Source organism: Lissotriton helveticus, chromosome 6 (assembly GCF_964261635.1).
Source record: "Lissotriton helveticus chromosome 6, aLisHel1.1, whole genome shotgun sequence".
Taxonomy (NCBI): Eukaryota; Metazoa; Chordata; class Amphibia; order Caudata; family Salamandridae; genus Lissotriton; species Lissotriton helveticus.
The window spans coordinates 1,617,540,551-1,617,560,180 of NC_136067.1; the positions used below are offsets into that span (position 1 = coordinate 1,617,540,551).

A 19,630-nucleotide genomic window follows, 5' to 3' on the forward strand; every position below is an offset into this window, starting at 1 on the left:
GTAGACAAGCCTTTCAAAGGTCTTGTTCTGCCCCAGATGACCAGCTAATGGAACATAATGAGCCAAACCCAGTAGGAAGGCTCTGAAGCGCTGGGGTACCACCAGCACACGGGCTGACCCAGGCTAAGCAACCTTAGGCTCGCTATACAGGAGACCATTCTCCCAGTCAATCCAATGTGATCCAGACTGATCACCTGCTGCCTGGTTTGTGGCCTGTTGCCTCAAACCCACAAGAGAAGGGCACTTCTTTTGCTCTTCACAAAATTCCTCCCTGGAGGGACCCCCTTCTTGCTGTGAATGGGTCAGCTCAGGTAGGTTCCCCAGCTCAGAAACTTGCTCACCAGTGGGTTCCAGGGCATCCCCCTCAGGGTCTGCCTCTTCCTGGACCGTGGGAACAATAGGGGCTGGTTTCCCACGCCCCTGACCTCTTCTCTTTAACGCAACTCCCTGGGCCACACTTTCAGGCTCCAGGGTCTCTTGAACACCCTTAGCTGCCATAGACCGAGTGGTCACACATGCCCACTCAGGCAGACCCAACATCTCCAAATGTGCCTTCCTCTCCACCTTTCTAAATCATTGCCTAACCGACAATCAACAGGCATGGACTGCCTCACAGCTACTTGAAGAGTACCAGAGACCCCTCCCCCCCACTCAAAGGGAACTTGAACCACCTTGCAATGGCTCTCTGTGTTGTCAGCGGCAACAACTGGGAAGAATGCATGAGGGACTACCCTCTCCTCAGAGACCAAGTGACAATTGACAGCTGTCACACTTGCTCCTGTGTCTCTGAGAGCCTCCACTCTATGACCATTGATGGTCACCCACTGCCTGTATTTTTTAGTGTTATTAGGCAGCTGAGTTTTAGGGACCATCTCAAAATCTCCTAATGAGACAAGGGACATTTCTGCGGGACCCCGCCCACCTTGGACACCCATCTCCTCCCCACCCAGGGCTACACTGGCCATCTGACGGGGTGGTGCACGGGGTGGCACAAATTGTCCTTTCTGAGGACACTGGGGATCATACCAACGGTGTCCCACCTGCTTACACTGAAAGCAGGTAACAGGCCCCCTATGAACAGGTTTACCTGTTGGGGGTCCTGACTTCTTTTCAGGGGGAGGCTGGGAACCCTTACCCTGGTTCCCTTGGGACCTTTTTGGAACTCCCTCTGTTTACCCTTGTCCCCCCCCCCCCACTCTTCTGCTGGGGACCCTGCCCACCTTTGGCGGAGTCTCCCACAAGACCCTTGAGGACCCTGGTACTGACCCAGCGGTCCGCCTCCTCAGCAAGCTTTCTAGGATTAGTCAACTTGCTGTCAACAAGGTGCTGGCGTAGCTCTGGAAAACAATTAGCAGATAAGTGCTCCCTGGCAATCAAATCATAGAGAGCTGAAAAATTATCAACATTGCTACCCCTCACCCAACCATCCATGGCTCTGCAAAAGAAAGACACATATTCTACCCAAGTGGTTCCCTCCAGTTTCTTACAATTCCTGAACCTCTGTCTATAGAGCTCTGGAGTTAACCCATACCTTGTCATCAGTGCTTCCTGCATGTGGTTATAAGACATCCTATGCTCTTTGGGCAGGTCTAACAAAGTGTCCCTACCTTCAGTGACAAAGCGGCCCCACAACCCCGCTCCCCAATCCTTCTCAGGGACCCGGTGGGCCAACATGGCTATCTCATAGGCTGCAAACCACTGACCAATATCTTCACCTTTGTGAAAATCTTTGATGACATCCTTGGGAATATGTACCCTGCCTTCTGAAGGCACAGATGGTGCGCTGCCACCAGAGGAATTGATCTCTAAGCCCTAGGCTGTGATCTCTAACTCCCTCAACATTCTCTCATGCTCCATTCTCATTCTCTCTCTTTCCAAAGACAACCTGTTATTCTCTGCTTCCCTCTGACCCTCCATCTTAAGCTTAGCCAACTCCAGCTTCAGTGCTCTATTTCTCTCCCTGTCTTCCAGTTGTCTGGGGGACAGGTCTTTGGAAGAGATGCTGCTGCCAGGTGGGGACGGGACCCCTCCCATGGCTGGAAATTCTTGCCCATCAATTTGCCCATCTGCATCCCCAACAGGCTCCACAACAAGATCAGGGACATTTCTGGCTTCTACCCAGGCCCTCAGCTCCTTTTGGTAGTCTTCCTTTTTAGAAATGCCTGGTGTAGCAACTTTCAATTTCCTGCAGAGATACTTGAGCTGTTTCACAGTTTAGGTTACCAAACTCTCTTCCTCAAAATCAAGATCCATAGATGCAACAGATGCTGGTCCACTCATGGTAGTAAGAATTGGGAGTCTTTAGAAAAAATAACAGTTCCAAGGAAAAAGGATTCTATAAAAAAAAAAAGTATGTGGTCGCGTTTGGTCTGCACTCACTAGTAGTGTACACCAATTACAGTATATGAAACATAAATGCAAAGTCCAAATCCTCACCGCTGACCACCAATGTTAGATCTGGGGGTCTCTAGTTGGCAATGGTTATCACCTTTGTCCAAATAGGGACCCTTACTTCTAAGTCAGGACAAGGAGATTACTCTCCTTAATAACCCCTGCTCACCCCCTTGGTAGCTTGGCACGAGCAGACAGGCTTATCTCAGAGGCAGTGTGTTAAGCATTTGTGAATATACACAGTAATACAGTGATAGCACTACAGATGGACACAACACAGGTTTTATAAAAATAGGTATTCTTTATATAGACTTAAACACAAGACCACAAACGACAAAAATCCACAATACTATACTAAAGGTTACTTAAAGGATGATAAAAGTCTCTTAGTTCAAGTTGTTGGTAAATGCGACAAAGTTCTCAACAAAGTTCTTGGATGCGGCACGCAAAGTAAACAAAAGGCTCGCAGAAGGGGAGATGCGTCTGTTCCGTGACCCGGGGGAACGGTTGCGTCCTTCCTAAATGCTTGCGCAGAGTAGGGGACTTACCGGTGCCGAGGTGATGCGTAGATTCTCGACCTGTTGCGTTGCGCAAGGTGGCGCCCTGATGCGATGCGATGCCGATGCGATGATCCAGTTGCGATGCGAGAAGATGGCGCCCTTGATGCGTCGATGCGATGACGATGCGATGACGCCCTGGCAGCCTTGCGACGACTCTGTACTTTGGAGCCGCGACAGGCCCTGCGATGCGCTTCTCCGGTGATGTGATGACAGCTCTCTCGATGCGTCGCGCTTCTCCGGCGATGCGACAGCAGACAGCTTCGATGAACACACGCTTCCAGGGAGATGCGACGAACTCTCACTTCTCCGGCGTTGCGATGATTTCAGCTGCGGCGGCGACACGCTTCTTCTCGATGCGTCGCGCTTCCAGCTCCCTGCGGCACGCAAGTGACTGGAGTCAGAATTCCCAGCAAGGAAATTCAGGAGGGAGCTGGGGTGAAGTCTTTTGGCCCTGAGACTTCAGCAGGAGGCAAGCACAGTTCAAGCCCTTGGAGAATATTCTGTAGATGAAAGTCCTTACAAAGTTCCTTCTCCTTTCCCTTGGCAATGAAGTAACCACTGCAGGCCAACACAGCAAACAGCACACTGGCAGAGGGGCAGTCCAAACTCCTGCAGCTTCCTTGGTTCTTCTCCTTGGCAGAAAGGTTTCTTGTTCCAGAAGTGATCTAAAGTCTGTGGGACTGGGTCCCAATATTTATACCAAAAACTCCTTTGTTCTCTGAGGCCGAGAGGCCTCTGCCTAGTTCAAACCAGTTCCTGAGCACTGTGTTTACATGACTCTTCTCTTCCTTTCACTGTGCAGGGCAGAAACATCAGACGCACCACAGGAGGTGGAGCCAGCACAGGGGAGGGAAGATGCAGCTCTGGAGCACTCTGATGACAGGATTCCCCTTCTCCAAACACAGAATATTAAAATAAACTTTACTAAAAGATGTATTTTATTATTCTGAGTTCAGGCATACTAAACTCGAATTTCTACCATGTTCCCTGAGTCAGTTAGGATTGTAGGGATGTAACAATCTTCCCTGCCCATTCTAGTCTATGAGAACAGGTAGCCTTCAATAGTGAAAAACGAAAATGGCTGTAATACGCTACTAGAACATGCTACACACATCAGAGCATGTCCTACCTTATACTTACAATGCACCCTGCCCTTGGGCCTACCATAGGGGTGTCTAATATGAAGCAAAGGGAAGGTTTAGGGACTGGCAAGTGGGTGCACTTGGCCAAGTCGACATGGTAGTCACAGACTCCACACAGGCCTTGCAATGGCAGGCCTGAGACATATTTTACAAGCTGCTTCTGTGGGTGGCACAACCAGTGCTGCAAGCCCACCATCAGCAGTTGCTCTACAAGGCCTGGGCACACATGGTGCACTGTACTAGGGGCTGACAGTAGATCAAATAAGCCAATCATGGAATCCAATCAGTATATCAATTTAACATAGGGAGCACTTGCACTGTGGCACTGATTAGCAGTGGCACAGGGCCCAAAACATACAACCAGCAAAAATAGGTCAAAACAGAGGGGGCAATCCGTCAAAAATGGAAGGGAGACTCACGCCAATGATGTCAGGTCTAACACACTGGTAAATGCAATACACAGGCAACTGTTATACTGGACCACGTATTGCATGATTACATATATTGTACCATATGCTCAAACAGAGAAAATGTAATAACATGTAATGACAATTGTGAATGTCTACTTTTGTTAATGAAACTTCTAGTACAACAGATTTCAAGAAAAAAATAGTTTCAGACCACAACTGTGATTACAAACCACTGATCATTTACTGTGCTGGTGGGACAGCTTCCCCTTTGGAATCTTAACATGCAGCTTTGATCATCCCATATAATTCGACCATTGTAAACTGTATTTCTAAATACCGTGAGTGTTCCTTTAAAGTAACCTGAACTACTCTTTAAACAAGCATTGCAAAGCCGATACGCCTCGCCCATGACAGCTGTTGGCTTTGTCAATGTTTTGTAGTCATGCTGTACACCAGCACGACAAAGTAAAACAAAAAAAAGCTGCATTAACTTCCTGCAGTCACAGTACGTTTGAGTATCATCAGAAAGCATGTGACATAGTTATTTATATGCAACCTGTACACCACTTTCTAGGAGAACATAATGAGAACAATTAAGAATAGTAATGCTGATAAAATGTTTTACTTACCACTTTTACCATATGTTTTGGCACTATAAATACCATGTTTTACTATTATCTAACTCAATTCTGCTCGCTTTGTCAACCAAGAAAGGTGAAAGGCAGAGCACACAAACCTGGCATAAAACCAGAAACATATATGCGTTGTACAAATTCCAGCACTATAAGTTACATAACAAAAATATCTCCCTATTAATAAGTGTGTGTGATATCTTAATTATCCCCTAATGTATAAGAAACTTGTTCCACAAAACTTTTATATGTAGTTGGTCATTAAATTTATGTGGATCTCTTCGGAGATCCAAGAGCACAAATAAAATAAACTTGAAACTTGAAATTAAAATGTTGTTAGAAACCAAATGTAGTTAGTGTGTGTGATAGATCTGGTACCAGATAACTGTCAAGAGTGAAATCATGTTTCCAGCCCTGGGCTTTCATTTAAAAACACAATGCAGTCTGGAAGATGTAGTCTGAATATCCCTTTGATTGTGCTGAAGAAACATGAAATCAATGGTGACAAGGAGGCTCTCAGCAGCCCCAGAGGAGATGTAAAGGCATTGCTAATATTCGTAGGAGTGGGGGCAGGGGAGGAGGGGACATAAATTCTCCAGAAATCCATGAAAGTATTTTAATTCTTCATGACTTGAGACCTCAGCTTTGTGCCGTTCAGCACATCCTTGCCTTCCTATTCAGTCCGTCACTCCTCGCCTGGATTAGTAAGGTTAATATAGAGAGGAAGAGGGCTTGTGTTTATCCCAGATGGTGCTTGTACATGCTAATTCCAGTCATAATACCAACAAACACTGGCAAAGCCATTAGATCTCGCCTATGCAACAGCTTTTTGCTTGGCCAATATATTTTAGCAATGTTGTACACCTGGGTGACTGCTGATCAGCATTACTCAAAGATAGTGGGGTAAAGGACAGTGGCGTGGTGTAAACTGGAGTAGAGTTGAGTGTTCTGGAGTGGCATGCATTAGAGTTGAGTGGAGCAGGGCGAAGTGGAGTGTCATCGTATGGCATACAGTGTTGTGGAGGGAGTACTGTGTAGTTGAGTGGAAGGGCGTAGATTTGGGTGCAGTAGAGTGGAGTACAGTGTCAGAGTTGAGTGGAGTGGCAGTGTGTTGTGGAGTGGTGTACAGCAGAGTGGAGTGGCATAGAGGGTGTTGCATAGAGTAGAGTGTTGTAGAGTAAAGTGGGGTAGAGCTGAGTAGATTGTCATAGAGTGGGGTGGCATTGAGTGGAGTAGAGTTGAGTAGCATCAAGTGGAGTGGCGCAGAGTGTCATACAGCAGAGTGGCATTGTGTGTCAGAGTGGAGTGGCACTGAACAGAGTGGAGTAGTGTATCATAGAATAGAGTGAAGTAAAGTGGAATGGAGTGGCGTATAGCCATCCTCAAATTGTCTGTGGTCACATACACAGAAAATATTGTGAAACAACCAGCTCAAACATGTAACAGTAAAACATGCATAAGCCAACGGCCCACAAACACTGCTGACAGCCGCTCATTCTCACCTGCACATTTTGCAATTTTACATCACTAGCTGTAGAAATATTTCAGGCACACAACAACAGTACACAACTTCCAGAAACAACATTTCACACTGGCACACTCAAGGTGCTCTCTTCTTATACAGATTTCTGTTACACTTAGCCATGCACTGATTTGGTACAAATGTGCCCTACACATTGAGAAATACACACACTTTACTGTCGACATACACACACTTTACTGTCGACATACTAAGGGCCCCACTCCCCCCTACTTGGGTGATTTTGACTGGAGCCACTGTTGTGTCTTAAGGAGGGCACTACTGACATCTTAATGAGCACATTCACTTCCATCATATGTTTGAGTGTGTGATTTTGCAGTCGAGCTTCAGAGCAGGTGCATCTGGATTTTTCGGTGTATCCTCACCCCTAGCATATGTTTTGAGTAGATGAGTTGTTACCATGTTTTTGAGAATGCACACTGCAAGTATGACTTGGATGGCATGCAATGATGGCATAATATTTATCAAGTCTGCTATGACTGTGTTTTAAGATAGTAACTAATCAGGATGGTTTATTAAAATAGGAATAACTGACAACATGTTATTGTTGCACTAATGGTACGTGTCAGTAAGTCTGTAAAATAAGTAGATGAACAACCATATCACATAAGTTGTTTTCCTGGTAACAAAAACTCATAAAAATAGTGAAAACTGAAGTTCCCCACTTCGCAAGGCAATATCACAGTGATGCATAAGGAAAATTAATCGAGTCTGTATAGCTGTCACTTGAGGTCCATCAGTTCAAATGAAGGGCTACGTTCACAGACTGTCCCTATAACTCAAATTAATTTCCTATCTTGCTGTTGACTTCTCAAAAGATGAAAGTGCTGGCAGCCATGATATGGTAGCAGGTACAGCTTTTGTAGGTAGAAGATGTCCCAATTAAATATGGCGTTGGCGCTTAGCCCAGTATGAGCCATGAACTTCGTGCACAGCTGAGAGGTCACATAACAGATTGTACTGTGCCAGTTAGAGCCTGATGGCAAGAGAGCACTTCAGTGGAAACAGCTTGCATGTGCACTTAACCAGTTTCTGTTCTATGTAAAGGACATACTGTTAAAAGTGTATTGCATGCCACTCTCCTTTGCACACATTTGTCAATAAAATTTGAGTTTGGGTGTGCCAACTGCCACGCAGAGTTCCTGAGAGCCTTTTCATCCTGAATAAGGTTTCCATGGAAAGGTGGTGTTCTTCTACTGCTCATTGCACGAGAAAAAGTCCTCATCAACAACTATGTTGTATTCTTCCACCGCTCTGCTAAATTATGAAGTATCAGGCAACATAGGCCCACAAAAGAGCATTAATTTAAGTATCACATGAGCACCATCAGTCGATACAGGCTCAGGCACACCAACTGTCTTTCGAGACTACAGAGCACAGATGTGATGTAATAGAGAATGTAGAGCTAAGAAAAGGAGAACATTTATAAGCCAAAAGAACTATGTGCAAGAATCCATGCACATGTAGAACATCATGCTTAAATGTAATTCAAAAGTCGGTGCATGGGACACAAAGGAAGTGAGGAAATGCACCGGGCCAGGTATCTTAATTGGTCTCAAAGATAAAACTGGGATGCGAGGACTACTGGTGCTGGCTAGCATTGAATGTAAGACCCTGGGGCAGCACAACTTTTAAGGCCTGTCTAGAAACTATTCACGCATGTTCAAGATGTTTGGTTGAAATGGACGTCCACTAGACTAGGGCCACTTATTGGCCCTACTCATTCATCAGTTCGGACTAGGGAACTAGACTTTAAAGTTCGGTTTGCCCACAACATGGTAACTCCAAAACCATAGGGACTAAGAAGATCAGTCCCAAGGTTCAGAATCAGGTTGAATGGCAGCAGGCAGTGTAATACTACTCTAAGTTTTAGAGTATCAATCTCAAACTAGAAAGGGGCATATTGAGAGACCCAAAAAATCGCTGTCCGTAAATGCCGAGTCCATGCAGGGTCACTACACTTGCTGGTCTGGAATATTTTCTGCAGGTTGTGGACCTCTCCGTACTTCAAAATGTCATTGGGTTGGTTCTGGCGAGGAGAGCTTCTTGGAAGCCAACTCCTTTCAGCCCCAGTAAATTTGGGCTTCCTTCTGGATTTTCTGGCACCTCTCCCCACTGCGGAGTTCAGCTTTGTCTTCTTCTTCCAGGCCCTGGCATAAGGACATCTTTTGAGATCCTAACATTAGCCCTGACCTTGAGGAGGTATATAAAAATGGAGAGTACCAACTTCTCTCTGAGCTCATATAAGTCGGCTTTAACCCCTTGACTGCGGCGCAAATTCTGCCGCGGTGCTGGCAGAATAATAAGTGGGCGGAGTTCCAACGGCCCCTGGCCGTCCTCCGCACACGCCCACTGTCATGCCGGACAGCCGGGGGCAAGGGGTGAAGTTCAGATGAAGTACAACTATTGCTTAGAAGGGGACAAGATTTCTAATGTTTTAAAGGCAGAGCAAGAACAAACAAAAATTCAGCCTTTCTGGATGGCAGGATCATAGCCGATATTCATTATCCCCGCCATTTATATTGGTTTAACCAAAATAAGACAAGGTTCTCAGGTTTCTAGGCGACACCCAGCAAAACATTAAAGGGTAGTTCGGTGCTGTAACAGAGACGAAGCGGTTTGACACAGGCCACCTGAAGGTTCCTCAGCTGAGGTCTTAGAGGTATTCAGTTTGTCAGGTCCAGTGGTGGACACAGACAACGAAGAACAATCAACATTTTGTGAGGGTACCTGCAACAACTCATGCAATTGAGTGAAGTACCTGAGCTACCAGTCAGTATCATTTGCCATGCCAGAATTTTGTTTGAACACATTTTAACCAGCTAAAATTTTATTACACATTAAAATGGTCAATCAATACCCCCATATCAACATGAATTGTTTGTGTATGTTCTGGACACAAACCGGTGCTGAAATTTATAAACAGCGCCTAAACGATGGTCCACTACTATACCTCCTGCAGAATTCTGGGCAAAACCTGCAAGTCACTGGCTAGAATCCTATTGCTCTCTCAGTTTTTCAGACTTACTTCCACTGTCAAGTCATTTAGCACTTTGAATTAATTTGATTCCCGTGAACCCACACCCTTTCGCTTTTCCTTCATATATTGATAACATTCGTGTTTTTATTAGAATTTCCATTGCATTCAGGCCCCTTTATCTTTCCTTGTATGTGGATAACAGGAGTGCCTTTGAGTTAGTCCAAATACTATTGTTCACTCCATTTTTTAAATCATTCCTTCCTAGGTTAAAACAAATGAGTGAGCTCTCTGGAACCCCTATGCCACCTAAGCTTTTTACCCTTTCTTCCTTCTGAGATTTAAAATGAGGGCTTAAGAGTAGGGTTGCTGTCCATTGCCCTATAACCCTTTATTTTGACCACTTGTAGTTAATAAAGGAATGCTTTAGAATTGCCTCTCGTTTCTAGCTCAATGGGTGAGGTACGCCTGTCTAAAGGCAATTGAGCATCTACTGCGAGACGACTGACTGCCTTTGCAAGCAAAAATGAAGAGGTGAATATATGGATTCTTAGCGCTACTGATGCACTTCCCTTTCGATTCACCTCCTGTCAGCAAAGTCTGCTCTGAGAAAAGGGAACTTCAAACCACAGAAAAATAGCATTGTCACTTTTAATATACTGGAGATTGTACCATTTATTGTACATGTGCAAGAAAAGGATGGATATTTATTTACAATGTGTATACACCCCAATAAACACTTTTCTGTTCACTCTGCCAAATGTCATACATATAGTGTTAGACTTACGTATTGCATATATTCTTTGTTTGACCATTTTCTTTGTATGACCACCATAAGAAGAGACTGTCGCGCACATAATTTGAGCTATAAAGGCTGACAGTGTGCTCAGTCCCTCCGGACAATCACACTCACATGCTGTAGGGTTGCAGCCAATCAGGAGAGCCTAGCCCTGACTGGATTGTTCATCTGGTTGGCACCGCTCTGGTTGTGGTCTGCGAAGCAGTCAAACATTAAGGTTCATGCGGTGCTCAGGCCTAAATGTGCTCCTTGGCCGTGTCTCATGCCTTCAGCCCAGAAAAGAAACCAGTAAAGCACAGTTGATCAACCAGCAGGCCTAGAGTGCATTGAAGCTGTCATGACGCTGCAATGTCTTTTGATAGACAGCTATGCTGCACATCTCTGGGCACCATTACATCTGCTATCTTAACAATCACTCTACCCCTGTTTATAAATCACTTACGAAGCTCTCACCGGAGAGACACATGGTGAAGGCAGCACCAGCAAGAACGACCAGCGGAACTAGAAGGCTGAAAATGGGCAGGTCAGACGTGAATCTGTTCTGTGGTTGACAAAACGCCATGTTGTGTCTTGCTAATTACAGTACGGCATCTTGGCAATTGGGAATGCAGACGTTGACATCAGCACCAGAAGAACCCATCCCGCTGCTCCAAAAGTCACTTCCACAGTCAGTGCTCTAAGCTCCAGGTGAACTCTCCGCGACCGACGATTGGCCAAACACACACATACAAATAGAAAGGGGAGCTGACCAAGCTGCTCAACTCCTGCAGCACAGCAGTGAAAGCCACCCTGTTGCTGTTAAGAGCGCTGGATTCACGCACCTGTAAATGCACGCTAGAAGGGGTTTACGCAGCAGCTGTCCACAAAGTAACACCTACGAAACTATCACTTACTCACAAGAATGTAAAGTGCAGCTACAGACCGCTATGCACCCACACATAGCCCTTACCTCACTCTTACAAGCATGTATGCATTTTTCCCTCTGTTAACATGCAAACATACACTTTCACATTTGTGCACATGCGCACACATTTTCACACTCTGACACCACACATACAGTCACACAAAATGTAATATGTACATACTCAACCATAAACAATTTTTTAACACTAATCCTTTATGAGTTCCGGAGTAGCGTGCTACTCGCCAAAAAAGTGCTTCAACACCCCATCAGGGGTAACAAGTGCTATATAAATGAAAAACCTTTTTACCTCTTCTATCTCTCCCCTACCCTTCTCAATCCAAATAACTGACTAACATATCCACCACTCAAATTACTTTCATATTTTACTATACTAATTCGACACTAATCCTTTATGGGTTCAAGAGTAGCGTGCTACTCACCAAAAAAGCGCTTCAACACGCTTTCAGGGTTAACAAGTGCTATATAAATGCAAACCTTTTTCCCTCTTCTATCCCTCTGCTATCCTTCTCACACCAAATAACTAATATCCACTACTCAAATTACTTTCATATTTCACTATACTAATTCACCTCTAATCCTTTATGGGTTTCCAGAGTAGAGTGCTACTCGCCCAAAAAGTGCTTCAACACCCCATCAGGGGTAACTAGCACCATATAAATACAAATCTTTTTTCCCTCTTCTATCCTATCGCTATCCTTCTGAATCCAAATAACTGACTAACCTATCCACCACTCAAAGTACTTTCATATTTCACTTTACTAATTCAACACTAATGCTTTATGGGTTCCGGAGTAGCGTGTTACTCGCCGAAAAAGTGCTTCGACCCCTCGTCAGGAGTAGTAAGCGCTATATAAATGCAATTACAATACAATACGATATGCACACCCGTGCACCTGTATTCAATTCACACAAATGCAACACATGCCCAAATGAACACAATCTTTCTCTCTCTGTCACATGCATAAAGTTACATTGCATGCAAAGGGATATCATTTATCCTATGGGAAAATATAAGCAATGACAAAGTGCACCTGACAAAACCTATAGGTTCATCTAGCCATGGCGCATATAGAACTCAAAGCACCTGCTGTGGGTAAAATCTGGGTGAAACACCTGAATTCAGGAGACTAACAGCATTTCATCATTAGGAGTGTGATAAAACTCTCCACATTATGAGTAATTGTGTTAATTGTTAACATAAGCTTCTACAGTAGGGCTTTTTTTTTTTTTTTTTGAAGTGCCACTTTTCAAAGACTTATTGCTTTAACAGACACTTTGTGCCGTCTGTAGAACAGCATAGTGACTCCCACTGGAACAGAGCATCAAGCATGGGGTATTCCACCTCAACTTGGACTCCAAAATATTGTGGACAGAATACTCCAGGGCAAAAATACTGAGAAGGTACATTGACATAGGTATGGATCGGGAGTGTATGCTAGGGAAATGGTGGGGTGGGGTGGGGGTGGATTACAAAAACAAATGTATAAATAAAGAAAAGAAAAGCTAATTTACCTGCCGGTCACCACCTCTCCTACCGTCCTCTTATGTAGTCTCCAGGAAGCAGAAAGCACACAGGCTCCTAGACTCCCCTAGCCAATCACGAAGCTGCTATCACCAGCATGACAGCAGCGTTGTGATTGGTCTGAGCGCCCTGGTTTTGAGCTCAGACGGAGTGGGAGACAGTGCATGTTTTCCACCTGGCATTGCAATACAGCCGGGTGGAGAACATGCTAAGTGCACATGATGGTTGAGACGGTCATGCGCACTTATGGTGGAACAACCACTACTCCCCCTTGTGAGGACAGCCAAGCCCCACCCTAACCTGGCTCAAGCTCCCTACAAAAAATAAAATGTTAACGTAACTTTATTAACGTTGTGTTATTATCGTATTTTTCTTTGAACTCAGTGGGGCTCTGCTCTAGGTTCGTGCTCTATAACTATCATTAAGTACATACTTAACATTCTATGCATAAGCTTATTATTTTGTTATCTGGTTTACGGTTTCCCAATCGATTAGAGACACAAGAATGATAGTTGCAGTCCTTTTTTGCAAACTTAGTGATGCAAGCTGCAACTTAATTATTAACTTGCTTGAATAAATAGGCAAATTAGCAATCGATGAGAAGCACACAATATACAGGGTTACATTATATAGAACATGGATGAACCGGTACTAAAGCCCAGTGATTTACATTGAAATATAGAAGTGCAGGTACTCACTATTTTGAGTATGTCTCCCACTAAATGTATTGCCTCACAGGTGAGATGAACAGGTGTGTCCTTTCAATTAAAGTAGTGCAGGTACTCAGTACTGCCCCTTTAAAGCACAGCTAAAGCCCAAACCAGTCTGCCTTTTCCGCATGGCCGCTGGCAGGAATGCCGGGCATAAGTAGTACATTAGCTCTCGCATCTTACCCAATCCATTTCCCGGGAGACGGCTTGTTGCGCGTCCCTCTTCAGCCGGGACTCGTTGTCTGCGGCGGTATCCATAGCTCCCAGCACCGAGGCGTACAGACGCTCCCCGCGTCTCTCAAGCGCTTCGGACTCTTTCGCAATCAGCGCCAGGGCGTCCTTCAGAACTGACAATTAGGAAAGTGATCCAGCGGGCTATAGAAAATATATCATAAACTACATTACCCAACTTCATAACCTATAAACAAAATTCTGTACTAAATATGGACCCATTTATGAACCTGATATATTTTGGGCCTACTGAATCAGGTGGTCAGAATAAATCTATATACACATTATCTATACACTATATACAATTTTATACATTTGCAGAAAGAATATTGTCATTAGAATAAAACCTAACCATTTAAACGACCACCATAGGCGACGTGATCTAGCTAATGGTAACCTACACTTCTGAATAACCAAGACCAGCTTGTTTGTCAAAAGTAAGATTTTATTTTCTAAATTATGATATATATGTTGTAAGTTTTATAAATGAAATTTATTTGCAATAAAGCAAGCATGATGGTAAGAAATATGGAAAAACACAATTTAAGCAATTTGGATCAAATTTAAAGAAATTATATAAAGTTTAGCATTACTAAAACCTATTTCCCTAACTGAGCTAAATAGACAGAAATTAAAGTAAAGTTCTTTGAGGATTCTTACGTGCTCCACGCAAAGTCCAGCAGCACATCACCCTCATCGGAAAGTCAGAAAGCAGCAGCCAGCCCAACCCTAAGGGCATGACTTTTTATACCTTTCTACGCTAACTAAACTAGCGAAGGAAAATTTTCAGAAATACTCGACGTCCCATTGGCTGAGAGTGACAAGTGACATGTCACCCGATTCTTAAAAAGTTCCACAAAATCATGTCTTACAAAGACCATTGTCTCTTCCACGTGAAACCAGAGGCTTCCTGCGATTGCAACTTTGTTTTAAGTCATCCTCGCAGCTTCCATAGTCTTTCAGTGCAACTTCCGCGGATGCCAAGTTAAGGACTGACAAAAAGTTCACTTTCGACCTTGGCCATGTCCGACAGAATGATGTCAGCTCATCAGTTTTTGCTTTGTGAATGCAGCTTCAATAAACGTTTTAATTCAGAATGGGCGTCTCGTGACTTTCTGCAGAAATTCAGATCAGCTTTTATTTTGCGGCTCAAATAGCTAGGCCTCAAAAGCAGGCAACTTATGATTTCTAGTATAAAACAAACACAAGAAAAGTATTAATGTAAGAAATAAAGTATATTCTGTATCCACCCCATGGTTTACTAATTAATTAGCCCACCCGATTAATCAAAATGTTACCTAGCCATTGCAAACAAATAAAGCAGCGTTTATATTTACCAGTCTCCGTTTTTCTATGAGACCCATATGCACCTAGAATAGTAGAAATGACATCACACAGACGAGGAAAAGCAAAACAAGCACATGCTTATTTTAAATATGCAGCAGTTAGTAATGACAAAAACGAAAACAATAAATTATTTTATTATTTTGCACGAACAAAAAGATGCAACATTTATGCACGTTTATGAGCACACATGTTAGTCCCCCCACGTGTAAAGTTTAATCTAGGTTGTATTAGCACGACATATCACAAATCATTAATAATTTTATTCATGTTATGGAAATGTGACTTTGCGAGTTTAAACAAAATTTTGTTTTCTATCTCGCTCCATCAACTCCCTCATCTGGTGATTAACAAATCACCACACCAGCACTCAAAATTTTGGTAAATTTAATTTATAAGAAATCGATTCAAATTCATTGTATTAGTAAACCTAAAAGTCTGTTTCAGCATAATCCTTGCAATTAACATGACGCTCTCTATGTAACTCCTGCAACTCAATCTCCCTTTCCTCTTCTTTTCTGAGTTTATAAATTCTCTTCTTTTCTCTCAAATGCTTCTTTCTTTTATGCAACAGACAACCTACTTTAGTCAAAATAAAAATGAATATAATTATAATCAAAGGTGCCAGAATCTTGCCAAGAATTGAACTTCCGATATTATGAAACCAGTTTTTAATTGCTTGAAACCTATTTGAAAGTTTCCCAGTAAAATCTTCTTCTTCTAAAGGAATTATTTCAGAATGCATTTGTGTAATATTCTTAATATACATTTCAATATTTTTACTTTCATCCGGTATATATGTACAGCAATGTTGGACATGTAAAATGCCACAGACTCCTCCCTCTTTTGCTAGGAGTATGTCTAAAGCAAGACGGTCTTGAATTACCATGGATCTAATTGCAATAACTTCAACATTCACTAATTGAAATCCATCAGCAGTGTCAGTTGATAATCTATCAACTATAGTGGACAATTTTCTGATTCTCCCTGCATTTAGGGTTATACCAACAAAAGGTATTACAGCTTGGAAAATATCTCCCAGAACTTCAGTAAAAGTTTCTCTTTTAGCTCTATTTACATAATTATGAATTTTAAATAATCCTTCTGAATCTCTGTCAACATGAAACACTTTAGGAAAAACAATTCCCACATAACAAGTTCCATACCAATGGTCTGGAAGGTTGTAGTAGGCTTTGTCACCACAAACAAAATAAATTCCAGGAAAGATAGGATCTTTTCCACCTTTAAATCCCCAACCTCCCAAAATCTGATAAGTATCTTCACAGTTGCTTGCACCTACAAAATAATTATCAAAAAGTGTGTTATCTCTTCTAATGCAAAGCTTTCCACTAACAGGTTTGTCTATGTGAATTGCAATATTTTCAAGCATTTTGCCATTTAGTTTCTCATCCTCTTTTTGCCAGAATGATGACTTAGTCTGCTTGACTAATTCATTTCTCTTATAAATTGCTCTTCTCTCCTCAACCATATTCAGAAATTTCTTTCCTTCAGCACTTAATTTACATGTTAGATTATTCTTGTAAGCATACTCATAAGTGAGTTCGTTAGTAACAAGGAAATATTCTCTCATTTGTTTAGCTTTCTTATGCTTATTTAAAGCGTTATCAATCTTGACATTAGCAAAAATCTCATCATAATTTGAATAGTAATATTCTAAACGACCAGTTTGATAAAATAAACTAGTTAATACACTACATGTAACAGCATAAGTGAGAGGAAGCATATTATATGTTACTCCCTCAGAAACAGAAGCGGGTAACTTAACGCACACATAACAATCCTTTGCATCCATTACCTTTACATATTCACTCAAAAGCTTTGTGAAAGTATTGCTTGAAAAATCACCTATTGATTTATCTTGATGAATGTTAGGCTGATGATCAATTACTTTTGCAGATGTACTATGTTTAGTTTGGCTAACCAGAGCTTTGCTTGTTATGTTAACTTTGTGTAATTCTCTATTCATTTCTAAAGGTATAATCACAGCTAGTACCAACCAGAGCAGAACTAAAATGAGCAGACATACCAGAGTCATCTTACAGCATCTTTTAAAAACAGAGCATTTTGAAGTGCTCTCCTTAATGTAAGGCATTTTTAGGTTAGTTTTAGCCTCAAAAATAAAATAAAAAATAAAAATAAATTTTAAAATTTATATACACCCCCCTTTTAAAATATTTTTCTTTTTATAACCCTAAACAAGATTTCTTCGACCTTATATTTCACTCCTTCAGGAACTTCACTTTGTCTTCCATCACTGGTACTCGGTAATTCGTTCTCTTCCTCTTCCTCAATTACCTCTAGCTTCCCAGATTTCGGATTTTTGTTCCTTACTTCAGAGCTTGTTCTCTGCCTTTCGATACTCTCCTGGTCTGAAACTTCTTTCGGTTCAGCTTCTCTGTCTTCAACATAGACAACCGAATCCTCAGTTATCTTTCCTTTTAACAGATTCTCTTCACCTTCAGAATCTATTTCAATTATTTCTAAGTCTTTTCTTGTCAAATTTCCATTCACCTGCACAGTTTCCAGATGTCGACTTTCTTGTCGATCTTCAGAATCTGGAATTACTTCACCTTCTGTTCTGTCTTCTGCTTCAGAATCAGAGTCATCTGTGGTATCACTTTCAACATCAGAACTCTCAGGAGTTGGTATTGGAATAGTATGACTTGGATGAATCCAACGCTTCAATCCTCTGCACTTTACAGCATTAGTAGTGATCAAGATTACCTGCCTAGGTTTCTGCCATCTAGGAGATAGACAATTCCTCCTCCGATGTACTTTCGTTCTGACCCAGTCTCCAGGTCTCAGATCATGTGTCAAAACTTTGTCATTTGATTGTGCTTCAGTTCCCACCTGATTAGACACAGAAGTTACCATATCAGATAACCTTTTACAGTAATCCAAAATTGCACTGTCATTTATGCTCAACAGTTTACCTACAGGTACAAAAGCTTGCCTCATAACTCTTCCCATCAAAATTTCATGAGGACTCAAACCTGTCTTTTTATCTGGTGTACTTCTTATTGACATCAAAACAAGTGGAAGAGCATCAGTCCACTTAACTCCTGTCTCTAGACACATTTTCCCAATTCTGTTTTTGATAGTTCCATTTATTTGTTCAACTACACCTGATGCCTCTGGTCTGTATGCACAGTGTATTTTCTGCTCAATACTCATAGCTTCGCAAATTAATTTCAACAGTTTGTTATCAAAATGACTTCCTCCATCACTCTCAATAGTGACTGGAAAACCGTACCTTGGGATGATTTCTCTGAGCATTAGTTTTGCTACTGTAATTGAATCACAATGTCTTGTAGGAAAAGCTTCTACCCACCTTGAGAACAAGCATACAATTACAAGTACATATTTCAAACAGTTGTGTAAGGGCATTTCAATGAAATCTATTTGTAACCTGGTGAAGGGACCACCCTCTCGACCAATTATTCCTGTCCCCACCACTGATTTTCTGTTTGGATTCATTTGTTGGCATGATAAACACCTTTGACAAAAAGATTCTGCAATGGTTCTAAACTTGGTATTGAACCATGTCTCTTTAAACAGTCTGACCATAGAATCTCTTCCTAAATGTGCAGGACCATGATATAATCTGGCCATGTCAGAAATCATGCAATTTGGTAAAACTACTCTCCCATCTTTGTAAACCCACACTCCATCTTCATCACGTTGTCTACAATCTGATCTTAACCACTGGTCTTTTTCTTCATCATCTGCTTCGTTTTGTAAATTTCTAATCTCATTCCATGTTTCTACAATAGTTGTTAGCATTAATGAATTTGAATCAGTTTCTGTGCTTCTATTCCGATTGTAAGAATAATTTTTCCTTGCACAGTACTTTGCTGTTTCATCTGCGAAGGCATTTCCTTTGGAAATATAATCAGTTCCTCTAGTGTGCGCTGCACACTTGACTATGGCAATTTCTTTTGGCAATTGTATTGCTTCAATTAATCTTCTAATGAAAACTGCATTTTTAATTGGTGATCCTGTTGATGTCATGTATCCTCTCTGTGACCAGAGTTGTCCATAATCATGTACAACTCCGTACCCATACTGACTATCAGTAATGATGGTAACTCTTATATCCTTTGATACTTCACATGCACGAATTAAAGCAATCAATTCAGCCACTTGAGCTGAACGAACTCCTTCAAGACATGATGCTTCTTTAATGTTTTCAACTGTACAAACTGAGTATGAAGCTTTCAAGACACCACCTTCGGATCTTAAGCATGAGCCATCTACAAAGTAGACAAAATCCGATTCAGGCAAAGGTCTGTCTTTGATGTCTTTTCTTGGTTTTGTGCAGAATTCCATGACATCTAAACATTCATGTTCTGTCTCAATGTCATTAACGATTTCAGAATCAGGCAGTAATGTAGAAGGATTCAGATTCAAACATCTTGAAATCGAA

At 42.1% G+C, this 19,630-nt stretch overlaps 1 protein-coding gene across 3 annotated transcripts in view; it reads right to left on the minus strand.

Annotated features, from left to right (window-relative positions):
• CEP68 (centrosomal protein 68) overlaps window positions 1-19,630 on the minus strand; it is a 136,394-nt gene that overhangs the window by 11,027 nt on the left and 105,737 nt on the right. For 2 of the 3 annotated variants that reach the window (XM_078649412.1, XM_078649413.1), the window contains one exon: window positions 13,792-13,955. The exons of the other annotated variant lie outside the window; for it this stretch is intronic. In XM_078649412.1, the coding sequence (XP_078505538.1) occupies window positions 13,792-13,955 (164 nt within the window). The remainder of the gene's footprint in view (window positions 1-13,791; window positions 13,956-19,630) is intronic. 3 annotated transcript variants of the gene reach the window in all.